Source organism: Bos indicus, chromosome 2, assembly GCF_029378745.1.
Source record: "Bos indicus isolate NIAB-ARS_2022 breed Sahiwal x Tharparkar chromosome 2, NIAB-ARS_B.indTharparkar_mat_pri_1.0, whole genome shotgun sequence".
NCBI classification, from domain to species: domain Eukaryota; kingdom Metazoa; phylum Chordata; class Mammalia; order Artiodactyla; family Bovidae; genus Bos; species Bos indicus.
Window position 1 is genome coordinate 79446475 of NC_091761.1, and position 12003 is coordinate 79458477.

At 43.4% G+C, this 12003-nt stretch overlaps 1 protein-coding gene across 3 annotated transcripts in view; it reads right to left on the reverse strand.

Annotated features, from left to right (window-relative positions):
* Positions 1 to 12003, reverse strand: part of STAT1 (signal transducer and activator of transcription 1) — a 38899-nt gene that overhangs the window by 16855 nt on the left and 10041 nt on the right. For all 3 annotated transcript variants that reach the window (XM_070769378.1, XM_070769369.1, XM_019974165.2), the window contains 7 exons: positions 10973 to 11064; positions 10632 to 10783; positions 6118 to 6276; positions 4333 to 4425; positions 2289 to 2348; positions 353 to 382; positions 166 to 259 (listed from right to left, as the gene is read on the reverse strand). In XM_070769378.1, the coding sequence (XP_070625479.1) occupies positions 166 to 259; positions 353 to 382; positions 2289 to 2348; positions 4333 to 4425; positions 6118 to 6276; positions 10632 to 10783; positions 10973 to 11064 (680 nt within the window). The remainder of the gene's footprint in view (positions 1 to 165; positions 260 to 352; positions 383 to 2288; positions 2349 to 4332; positions 4426 to 6117; positions 6277 to 10631; positions 10784 to 10972; positions 11065 to 12003) is intronic.

Here is a 12003-nt window from a genome sequence, read left to right on the forward strand (position 1 = left end):
TCACCAGCCACAAACTCTAGAAGTCTCTTCCCAGGGAGACTTCCCTCTACATCACATATGGCACAGAGTGCCACTCCATTGCAAATAAGTTCTGATAAGCCAGACACAGCAAAAAAGGGGGAGACAGGTGTCGGTAGGGACAGGTAGGGAGACAGGTCTCCCTACCAGGTGTCGGAATTCTGCCGCCAGACTCCCGTTGGTGGACTCTTCCATGTTCATCACCTTCGTGTGAGTGCCCAGAATGTTGAACTTCCTAAACCTAGACAACACAGGGAAAGGATACTTAAAAGGCTGGGAACTGTTAAAGCAATGCATAAACAAAGCAGAGAGCAAAACAGAGTGCAAAACGTACCCTTTTACTGTATTTCTCTCATTCACATCTCTGCAAGGAAAAAAAAAATGTAATCATAAATGTGTATTTAAAATATGAAATTTGCATTCACAAACATATAAAAGTATAAGATCAATAACCAATAAATCCATACCTGTGGGTTTTCTTCCCTATCATTCACTCAGTCCCTCAATCAACCCACACCAGCACTGCCAAGCTGTGCTGAGGGACCCTGGACAAGTACACTGGGCCTCACCTTTTCTCTTCTGTACATCCTGCTGGCAGCACTGACCACACAGCACCCCGGGAGGAGGAAACTAGTTAACAGGTAGGGAGAGCACACAGCACACCCTCAGGAATATAAGCCCAAGTTATCACAATGTATGAGCAGCTACTCCCTCTGCAGGAGGCAATGAGCTAAGCCCTGGGGACTGAGCAGAGAGCACTGCTCCAGAACTCAGAGGACCCTCCTAAGAGACAGCTTGAGTTTTATGTTTGCTCTTTATTAGTTTTAATGCTTTCATCAAAGTACCTGAATAGTCAATCATTTGGGGGAACTGCCAAGTTTTAAATCTGAGGTTAAAATTTTGAGAGACCAGAATCTTACATAAGTTGAGCGATAATGTTGTCATATTCTGGACAAATAATGTATGTTAGGGGCAGGTGAAGGTCAGAGACCATTAGTGCACTCCCAGTTAAATGAGTTAGCTTCCTTTCCTGTCCCAACTAGACATTTTCCTGTCAAAACTAAGAAGAAAACTCAGAACTGGAACAGACAGAAAAGACAAAAAAGCAAGAACAAACCGAAAGAGATACTGAGTTAAGCAGACTGTGGCAAAACTGCGGTGGCCACAAAAACCTCTGCAATTCTTCCTTTAAACACACAGAATGTATTTCCTTGTCCCTTGAATTTCAGGGGACTTTGACCTGCTTTTCCAGACACAATGGATGGGAGCAGTGCTGTGTAAGTTCCAAGTCTAGCCTACTAAGCCCAGCATGCTGCTGCTTGGATCCACTTGGAACACCACTGCCATGTGAGAAAGCCCAGGCTGGCCACTCTGACAGCCCCACAGAGAAGGGCCCAGTTATCCCAGCCAAGACCTCAGACAAATAATGAGGTCATGCTAGACCACCCAGCAGCAACCAGGCCAGTTCAGACTAGAAGGACCACCCACAGTCCACAGAATAATAGAAATAATAAGTTTCTGAGTTTAAGCCACTAGGTTTGCAGGTTATCTGTTATGCAGCAAAAGCTAACTGATACACAGAAAAACCAAAGATGGGAGGGAAACAAAGGTACAAACAAAGAGGGCTACAGTTACAGGACCAGAAAGAGAGGAAAGCCAGAGGAAAGGGACTTGGAGTATCATAAACGGTTCTGAAACAGTAAACACATCAACAAAAGCATTAAATATATCAAGGGGGGATGGGAGGGGCTAAGCCATCTTGTTCCTTAATGTAACTGCCTAGGTCACTGCTAGTTTGGGTTCAGGGTCTAAGGACAAAACAGGATAGACCTGCTCCATTTAGACCTCTTGAGAGCCTGCCCATTCCTGGGTCCCTACTGTTCAGAAGAGACAAGTGTAAAGCCAGCAGGCTCCATACATGCCCCCCAAAATGCCATCACTTTCACTCCAGAAACAAGCCCACACTGGCCGAAGAATCACGGTGGCCTGGAGCCTGATCAAGTGCCCCTTCTCTGGGGCTGGCCTAGTTGAGGTGGTAGCTGCTTGGAACAAGCACATATGCATAAAATGCTCTCATACTTTTGTTCATTTGTAGTCTAAAAAGGCACACTGATACCAGCTCTTAGAGAAAGTTCCCAAGACCCAGGAATTACTGATTTAAATCTGCTGGAATCACTAACAAACAGCCCCGCTGCATCAGTCCATGTTTGGTTAACAAAACCAATATTTCAATAGTATATGTATCTTTGATAATATTAGAGATATCTTACTTGTCAAATAAGACTTTGACTTTCAAGTTATAATTCAGCTCTTGCAACTTCACCAGCAGCCTGAAAAGAAAAATAAAAGTCATAATTACTTTTAAAAATTATCTATTATAATTTATTTATTATGCCAATTCCATATTGATGAACATTTCAACAATCCCCACCCCACCCAGTTTTTGGTTATTACAAACAATGGAATTGACATCCCTGTATGTCTACTTGGATTTTTTTTTAAATCCTATTTGTAGGATAAATTCCTGGCTGTGAAGTTGCTGGGACAAAACTGTAATATTAAATTCTGACAGCAAGCAACAGATTTTATATTCTCACCAAATGTAGTGAGAGCACCTGCTTCCCCATTTTGCCTCCCCAGTGCTGGGGTTTATCAAAATTTCTATTTTGGGCTAATTCCACAGGTAAAAAAATGGGCTTCCCAGGTGGCTCAGCACTAAAGAATCTGCCTGCCAATGCAGGAGATACAGGTTCAATCCCTGAGTTGGGAAGAGCACCCGGGGAGGAAATGGCAACCCACTCCAGTCTTCCTGCCTGGGAAGTCCCGTGGACAGAGGAGTCCGGTGGGCTACAGTCCATGGGATCACCAAGAGTCGGACACGACTGAGCAACCAAACAACAACTGAGGTAAAAAATAGCAAACTTTACCCTTTACCAAAACTTGTAGCTAATGCTTAACCTGTTGGGAGAAAATAAAAACTCTGACTCATAATCAGGAAAATGAGGGTCATCTCTCTAACCACTCCAGGGCAGTGTGGAAAGATGGAGGGACAGAGCCCTGGGCTGAGACTCCAGTGTGCTTCTGTTCTGATGAGCTAGAGGCCTGGGGAAGAGCCCCTCACTGGCTGGCTCCCTTTAGTCAAGCAGGTGATGGGATGGGATTGCTCCCCTTGCCAGCTTGAGTTCTGGGACCCCGTGGGTGTCAGTCTAGTGCTGGAGCACTGGTAGCTGAGACGTAGCACCTGTGGACCTAAGTCAGCAGCACCGTGGGAAAAAGACTAGGGCCACCTCTGAAGGTAAGGCCAGCTCTTCTGAGTCCAGCTGCTCATCAGTAGAGGAAAAGCTATTAATAAATGAATGCAGCCATGCAACCAAAGAAAGTAAAGCTGGACATCCTCCTATGGAAACATTTCTACAATTTATTACGAAGGAGAAAAATAGTCTGCCGAACAACAGAGAGCAGAACTCTGGTTTCTAAAAATGAAATATATCATGTCATATATACTTTCGCAAGTCTATGCATGAAAAAACACATGTTTATAAAAGTACAATGTATTTATTTATATATTCATGTAGACATGGACAAAATTCTGGGAGGACTGACACCAGGCTGCTTACTGTGGTAGTTTACAGATATTTAGATCACATACAACTTTGAGAATCTGATGAAAGTTATGAACACACTCACCAGAAAAATGTACCAGTCATTTACACACACTGCATCCATTACAGAGGGAACATAAAGCTCAGGTTATAGACTCATGCTCAAGAGGGGATGAGGCTGCTGGGAACTTTTACTCTCTACCATGTGCAGTTGTGCAATTTTGAATTGCTATTTACAGTAAACATTCATTACACCTATAACTGGAAAAAATTGTGGGGTGTGTGTGTATCCACACATATCTTTGTTATATTTCTAGTTGAATAGAAAAGACTCTTAGATATTCTAAGTAAGAATTCATATTAAAATACCTACTGCAAAAGTACTTCCTCTAAAGCACCCCCCTATATAACCATGTTGTGGCAGGAAGCTGGGGTGCAAACTTTGTGATAGGAGCTGTGGAAAGAAAGTGAAAGTGTTAGTCGCTCAGTCATGCCCGACCTTTTAGCGACCCCATGGACTGTAGCCCTTCAGGCTCCTCTGTCCATGGAATTCCCCTGGCAAGAATACTGGGGTGGATTGCCATTTCCTTCTCCAGAGGATCTGCTCGACCCAGATGAACCCAGGTCTCCTGCATTGCAGGGAGATTCTTTACCATCTGAGCCACCAGGAAAGCCCTAAGGAGGTGTGGGGCTTCCATCTTTTCTTTATTACCTCAGCTTCACAGTGAACTGGACTCCAGTCTTCAAGACCAATGGCCTCTGAGGGTGAGTTGGCATGCAGGGCTGTCTTTCCACCACAAATGAGCTGTAAATACCCAGCAAAGGATAAATTAGCATTTCCATTAAAGTTGAGGTGGTAAAAGTTATTTTCCCTAAGGAGGAGAGGGGGCTAGAGGGCACGATCTAAAAAATAGTTGAAAAACTTCTAACCAGTTGGATGAATAAACTGAAGTTTTACCGTCAATAAAGACATCCCCAAGTCTAACAGATGCACTCAACAAAATCAGTAATTGCAAAGACCTGTGACACTCTTCAGCAATGAAAATTCTCAACTGGATTCTCTTCATTTACAAATTTAAGAATCAAATTTGCTCACTGACCAATGTGGTGATCATTTTGTAACATACACAAATATCAAATCACTATTGTTATATAATTAAAACTAATATAATGTTAATATATCAATAATATCTCAATTTAAAAATAAAAAACAGTAACAAAAACAAATTTTACTATAGTTGAAAATGAACCAAGTAGCATACTGCTTACCACCATGCTTTGAAACTTACATTTTAACATCCTTTGGAAAATTGCTATTCTAGTAAAACTGTTTAGCAATATTTATTACCTAATAAACATTTCCAAATATTAATTTTCATTTAAAGAAAAACAATGAGATCTGCACTCCAAAACCCAAGTAAATGTCCTTGATTATTTCAAAATCAAGGTAGAGAGTAAAAGTTGAGTGCATCCATTTCAAAATCCAACATTTGGATATTCCTGTCTGGACATTAGCCACAGGAAACAGAAGACATTTTTATTATGTCAAGTTAGCATTTAAAAACTGCAATATGAACTCTACTCTTCTACTCAGGGCCGTTTATTGACCTACTAAGCACACTGAGAACACCTAGCCCTGGATAAGGCACTACCTAAGGCCCTGGTGGGAGAAGAAGATGACAAAGGCACATCTCTGTCTACGAAGACCTTCCAATTTACAATAAAGATAACAGACATGCATAGATAATGATACAACTGAAATCCAAAACAGGAGAAGAATAAAGAATGAACTATGCAACTCTGGAAGGGAGACAGCGTCTGCCCAGGAAGTCTGGCAAAAGTTTCATGATGGGATATACGCGGAAACATTGAGGATGCAGGTTCTCAATGAGCTACCACAGAAAAAAGCTCTGAGGCAGAGGAAATATTGTTGGGAGAGGCATGGAGAAGCAAATGTCCAGGGTGGGCATGAGGTCAAGTCCGCCTGGAAACGCGGCATGTGTAGCAGCTAATGTGGAATGGCTGGTGAGGGCCAGGCTGTGGAGGTGGGGCTTGGGTGACTGGATCAGGGGCTCGCCTCAGAGTAGCAGGTGATGAAAAATCAAACAGAACTGTGATATGGCAGAGTACAGGGTCACAGGGACTAGGGAAGAAGGGGCTGGGGCGGTACCATTTGAAAAGCTACTATGTAAGAGTTCAGTAGAGAGCTTGAAATATGATAAGACCACAGAATAGGAAAGAGAGGGCAAATACAAGTTAGACTCAACAGGTCTCGTCACAGACTGGCCAGGGAGAAGGAGACAGGTTACCAGAGTAGGAGGTCACGAGAAAAACGGGCCCTTGGCATAAACAAGGAATTCAGGAAGACCTGAATTCAAGGAAGCCATAAACATTTTTACATATCCTATTAAACCCTTCTAAATTATCTGAATTACCATAAAATTTTCCTCTGGGTAAAATAACTGCAAAAGGTGCAAAAACATCTTGCTCAAGTTACCTCTGAATGAGCTGCTGGAAGAGGCTGAAGGTGCGGTCCCATAAGGCTTGCTTGTTTTTGGTGATGGGGTCATGTTCATAGGTGTATTTCTGTTCCAACTCCTCAAGCTTTTTAAGCTGCTGACGAACCTGCTGCAGACTCTCCGCCACTATGGTGAACCTGGGAAGGTACAAGCCACGGAGTCTTCATCAGAAATAGCCCCAAAGCAGTCTGGATTCAGAGAATCATGGAAACCAACAAGCACTGTTTACAGACAACACGTGATGTTATCTGCCCAGCTCTACAGTGCAGGGAGAAACAGAGATGGACCTAAGGAGAGATGGGGGCGGGGGACATGGAACCTCTGGGGCCTAATGTCTGATAATCTGAGGTGGAGCTGATGTCATAGAAATAAAGTGCATAGTAAATGTAATGTGTTATTGAATCATCCTGAAACTATCCCCCCACCTTGTCTGTGGAGGAACTGTCTTCCAAAAAACCAGCTCCTGGTGCCAAAAAGTTTGGGGACTGCTGTCTAGTGAATCTTTGGCTTCAACTGAGTTATGAGATAATTGGGACTTAAAGGCACAGGGTAAAGGGGGCGAGCTGCAGAGGGAGGGGACATGAAAAGACAGACACTCTAGGAGGTGATGTGGCGGCAGTGAGGGGCCCCTGCAGATTTTATATCAGGGCAGTGACACTGTGCAGGGAGGAGCAAGAGGGCAACCTGGAATCAAGGCAGCAAGGCAGAGGGGGGATGCAAGGTGGGTTAGGAGGAGACGAGGGAACAGGAGTTACTATGTCACTGAACTGAAAGGAGAGGCAAGGTGCATAATCTAATCATTTTCAGACACTCAAAATACATGTATAAACCAAGGAGGAAAGCTACCAACTCCTCTCAGGTTCCTCCATCCTGACAGTAAGCCAAAGGTGATGGAGCCTCTGAGCTATGTCAGACTGTGGAAGTCTGGGCCTGGAGTGATGATAAGAGCATCAGCTCCCCAGGGAAAAACATCTCCTTTGGTTGGTGTTTTCATTCCTTGAATTCAGGTCACAGCCCTGAAAGCAAAGCCCGTGGGTGTGAAATGAGAGGCAGGGTAACAATGGCAGGTGGGCGTGTTCCACAAGGATTCTAACCCAGTGATTCCCAATCCTGTTTGGGCCGAGGGACACAAGAAAATGCTGACAATTCTTGCACAGCACAGCGGGGTACAATGGAAGACGTTCATATCTCCACAAGAGGCTCCATGTGGCCTAAGATGACCATAGGGGCTCCAGACAGCAGGGACCTCACCAGGCTCCTGGGGGTGCCGGGTCAGGAACAGCAATCCAGAAAGTAATCTCATGAGATCTTTGGTCCTTGTGCCCTTCAGAACTGTTTCAGGCCACCACCCACTCCTGCCCACTGATTCTACTGCTTCCATCGGGTCTGCTCAGATCTGTCAGACTCTGCTAATACCTTCAGTTCAGTTCAGTTGTTCAGCCATGTCCGACTCTGTGACCCCATGGACTGTAGCACGCCAGGCTTCCCTGTCCATCACCAACTCCCAGAGCTTGCTCAAATGTATGTCCATCAAGTTGGTGACACCATCCAGCCATCTCATTCTCTGTCGTCCCCTTCTCCTTCTGCCTTCTATCTTTCCCAGCATCAGGGTCTTTTCCAGTTGAGTCAGTTCTTCGCATCAGGTGGCCAAAGTATTGGAGTTTCAGCATCACTCCTTCCAATGAATATTCAGGACTGATTTCCTTTAGGATTGACTGGCTTGATCTCCTTGTAGTCCAAGGGACTCTTAAGAGTCTTCTCCAACACCACAGTTCAAAAGCATCAATTCTTCGGTGCTCAGCTTTCTTTATAGTCCAGCTCTCACATCAATACATGATGGTTGGGAAAAACCATATGGTTTTAGAAAAACCATAGCTTTGACTAGATAGACCCTTGTTGGCAAAGTAATGTCTCTGCTTTTTAATATGCTGTCTAGGTTGGTCATAGCTTTTCTTCCAAGGAGGAAGCATCTTTTAATTTCATGGTTGCAATCACCATCTGCAGTGATTTTTGAGCCCAAGAAAATAAAGTCTCTCACTATTTCCATTGTTTCCCCATCTATTTGTCATGAAGTGATGGGACCAGATGCCATAATCTCAGTTTTTTGAATGCTGAGTTTTAAGCTAACTTTTTCAATCTCCTCTTTCATCAAGAGGCTCTTTAGTTCATTGTTTTCTGCGCTAAGGGTGGTGTCTGCATATCTGAGGTTATTGATATTTCTCCTGGCAATCTTGATTCCAGCTTGTGCTTTATCCAGCCCAGGAGTCAGCATGATGCATTCTGCATGTAAGTTAAAAAAGCAGGGTAATAATATACAGCCTTGACATACTCCTTTCCCAATATGGAGCCAGTCTGTTGTTCCATGTCGGGTTCTAACTATTGCTTCTTGACCTGCATACAGATTTCTCAGGAGGCAGGTCAGGTGGTCTAGTATTCCCGTCTCTTTCAGAATTTTCCACAGCTTGCTGTGATCCACACAGTCAAAGGCTGTGGCATAGTCAATAAAGCAAAAGTAGATGTTTTTCTGGAACTCTCTTGCTTTTTCGATGATCCAGCAGATGCTGGCAATTTGATCTCTGGTTCCTCTGCCTTTTCTAAATCCATCTTGAACATTTGGAAGTTCATGGTTCACGTACTGTTGAAGCCTGGCTTGGAGAATTTTGAGCATTACTTTGCCAGTGTATGAGATTTTGCTAGCATGTGAGATGAGTGCAATTGTGCGGTAGGTTGAACATTCTTTGGCATTGCCTTTCTTTGGGATTAGAATGAAAACTGACCTCTTCCAGTCCTGTGGCCACTGTTGAGTTTTCCAAATTTGCTGGCATATTGAGCACAGCACTTTCACAGCATCATCTTTTAGGATTTGAAACAGCTCAACTGGAATTTCATCACCTCCGCGAGCTTTGTAGCGATGCTTCGTAAGGCCCACTTGACTTCACATTCCAGGATGACTGGCTTTAGGTGAGTGATCACACCATCATGGTTATCTGGGTCATGATCTTTTTTGCATATTTCTTCTGTGTATTCTTGCCACCTCTTCTTAACATCTTATGATCCTGTTGGGTCCATACCATTTCTGTCCTTTATTGTGCTCATCTTTGCATGAAATGTTCCCTTGGTATCTCTGATTTTCTTGAAGAGATCTCTAGTTATTCCCATTCTATCATTTTCCTCTATTTCTTTGCACTGATGATTGAGGAAGGTTTTCTTATCTCTCCTTGCTATTCTTTGGAATTCGGCATTCAAACATCCTCAGAGCAGCTCATCCTCCATGGACTCTGAACAGTCTCTGTCAGAACCTTGGCAATCTTTCACCAAGTAGTTATTACCACGTCTATCTCCCGTCTCCCCAGTGAAAGTTCTTTGCTGGCAACAACCAAGAATCATTCACCTTGTGTCCTAGATCCTAGCCCAGTGCCTGGCATACGGCATATAATAAATATTTGATTTATTTAAATTAAATAAAATTTAATCACGGAATTTTATTCTTTCCTCTCACCTGGGTCACTAAGCCAAGTGGTTATAAAAAATAATTTTTGCCTCATTTCTAAATTTCAAGTTCATTCTATTCTGTCTAAGTCTATTCTATCCTTAGACTTAAATACAAAAATCAGAGACATGAATCTCCATTTAAATAAAGGGCCTGCCTGGCTCACCAGTGTCGACTGGGAAATTCCGGAGTTCCCAGGGTAGTATGGGAACCTCCACGACCAGGCTCCAGCCTCCTGTCTGCTCTGCTTCCTTCCTTCCCTATCTGGCATCCGACTCTCTAGCCACCCACTGTAAGAACTTCAGGCCCAGGTCCTTCCCTCCCTGCTGCTTCTGTCCACACCTTTCTCCTCTCTGGTCTGTGGTTTTTCCTGTTCACTCCCGAGTCAGTGCAAGACCATTTTGTCTCCTTTATCTTTCCTGGTGACTCCTTCCTCATCCTCCATAGATTCTGAATGGTCTCTGTCAGAACCTTGGCAATCTTTCACCAAGTAGTTATTACCACGTCCATCTCCCGTCTCCCCAGTGAAAGTTCTTTGCTGGCAACAACCAAGAATCATTCACCTTGTGTCCTAGGTCCTAGCCCAGTGCCTGGCACACTGCATATAATAAATATTTACTAGATGGACAACTGAATGAATGGCCCACAAACTGTTATTTCATGTAAGCCTGGAAAATGCCTCGAGCCCTTTCATTTTGAATAAAACACTGGGACTTCGGTTGTTAAATGTGTTGTGTGATGACCATGTCACAGTGTTGGCACAGTCAAGCGACACGCTCCAGGATACGTGTACAGCAGGGAGAGGACAGTGCTCCACACCAAGCTGAGCATGGCCACAGGCACGACTAACACTGTGCTTTTCAAGTGCGTGTGTCCAGGGCAAGAAGCAGCTAGAGCACATCCAACTCCAAACAGAAGTCTTCACAGGGTCTGTGCAACTAACACAGCTTGAATGTTCACTCTACAAGTTTATGCAGCTCACCAGTCAGCTGCCAGTCTTACCAATTTTGCAGCTGATCCAGGCAAGCGTTGGGGGGCCCCCCAATACAGGCACTCTGCTGTCTCCGCTTCCACTCCACCAGTTCATCATTAATCAGGGCTTTCTGGGTAAGTTCAGTGGCATTCAACAACTCTATTATTTTGAGAACAACTTCCTAAAGGGAGAGAAAGACACACAGTGAAATAAACACATCTTTAATCACAGAATTTTATTCTTTCCTCTCAACTGGGGCACTAAACCAAGTGGTTATAAAAAATAATTTTTGCCTCATTTCTAAATTTCAAGTTCATTATTTACAGTCTCTGACAAAAGTACTGTGTTATTCTGGAACGTGAAACGCTACCTTTCTCTTATTGTCCAGCATTAAGTACATCTTCTGGAGTAACAACTGTTCTTGTTTCTGATCATTCTTTGCCACACCATTGGTTTCATGTTCTGTGAATTGGGAGAGACAGCAGATAAACAAAAATGTGAGAGAAGACAAAGCCAACCGAAGGCAAGATTCACATACATTTAGGGAAAATATGACCCAAGTGCTATCTGAAGACAGGTCCAAGCTTGGTCTTCAATCACTATTGAACAAAACAAAAAAATACCAGAACAGGACACTCTGAAACAAAGTCCTTGTTTTCAATGATTCATGTAAATGAGAAATAGTACTGTCTGGTTCTTAAATCACTGTCACAATATTACCTCAATGAATATAAACGACAAGATTCAAAACCTCAGTTTAAAAAAAAGTTGATATAAAGCATCTCCGTGGCTTTGAAAGAGAAGCAAACAATTTGGAAAAGTGTCATTGAGGTTTCTTTCTCTCATATTTTTATTCACATTATTACAAATAATGTTTCCATTCTATCATGATATCCTCAGAGGACTGCTAGGGTAACAGCAGTACTCTGCTTGTTCTACACAATGCACACTTTGAGGTTATTTTCAGTGGATATCCTGTCATCATTAAAAACAAGCAACAACAACAAAATAGAGTAAAATTGCTTTAAAACAAGGGGAAAATGCTGAACTTCACCTATGGTATGCACACACGGAGCTGGAACATTTGAAGAAACTTTGGGGATTAGGGTAGGGAACTCCAAATACCTATCCATCTATGTCCATCAGTAGGTGAAGTACACTAAGTAAAGTGAATAGCACATAACCAGTGGGTGTCAACGGGGGGGGGTGATTTTGTCACCCAGAGGTCACCTGACAACATCTGGAGATAGTTTTGAAATGGCCCACTCCAATATTCTTGCCTGGAAAATTCCATGAACAGAGGAGCTTGGCAGGCTGCAGTCCACAGGGTCGCAGAGTCAGACAGGACTGAGCATGCAATCACACACATTGGCAGCTCTACTGCCATCTAGTGGGCAGAAG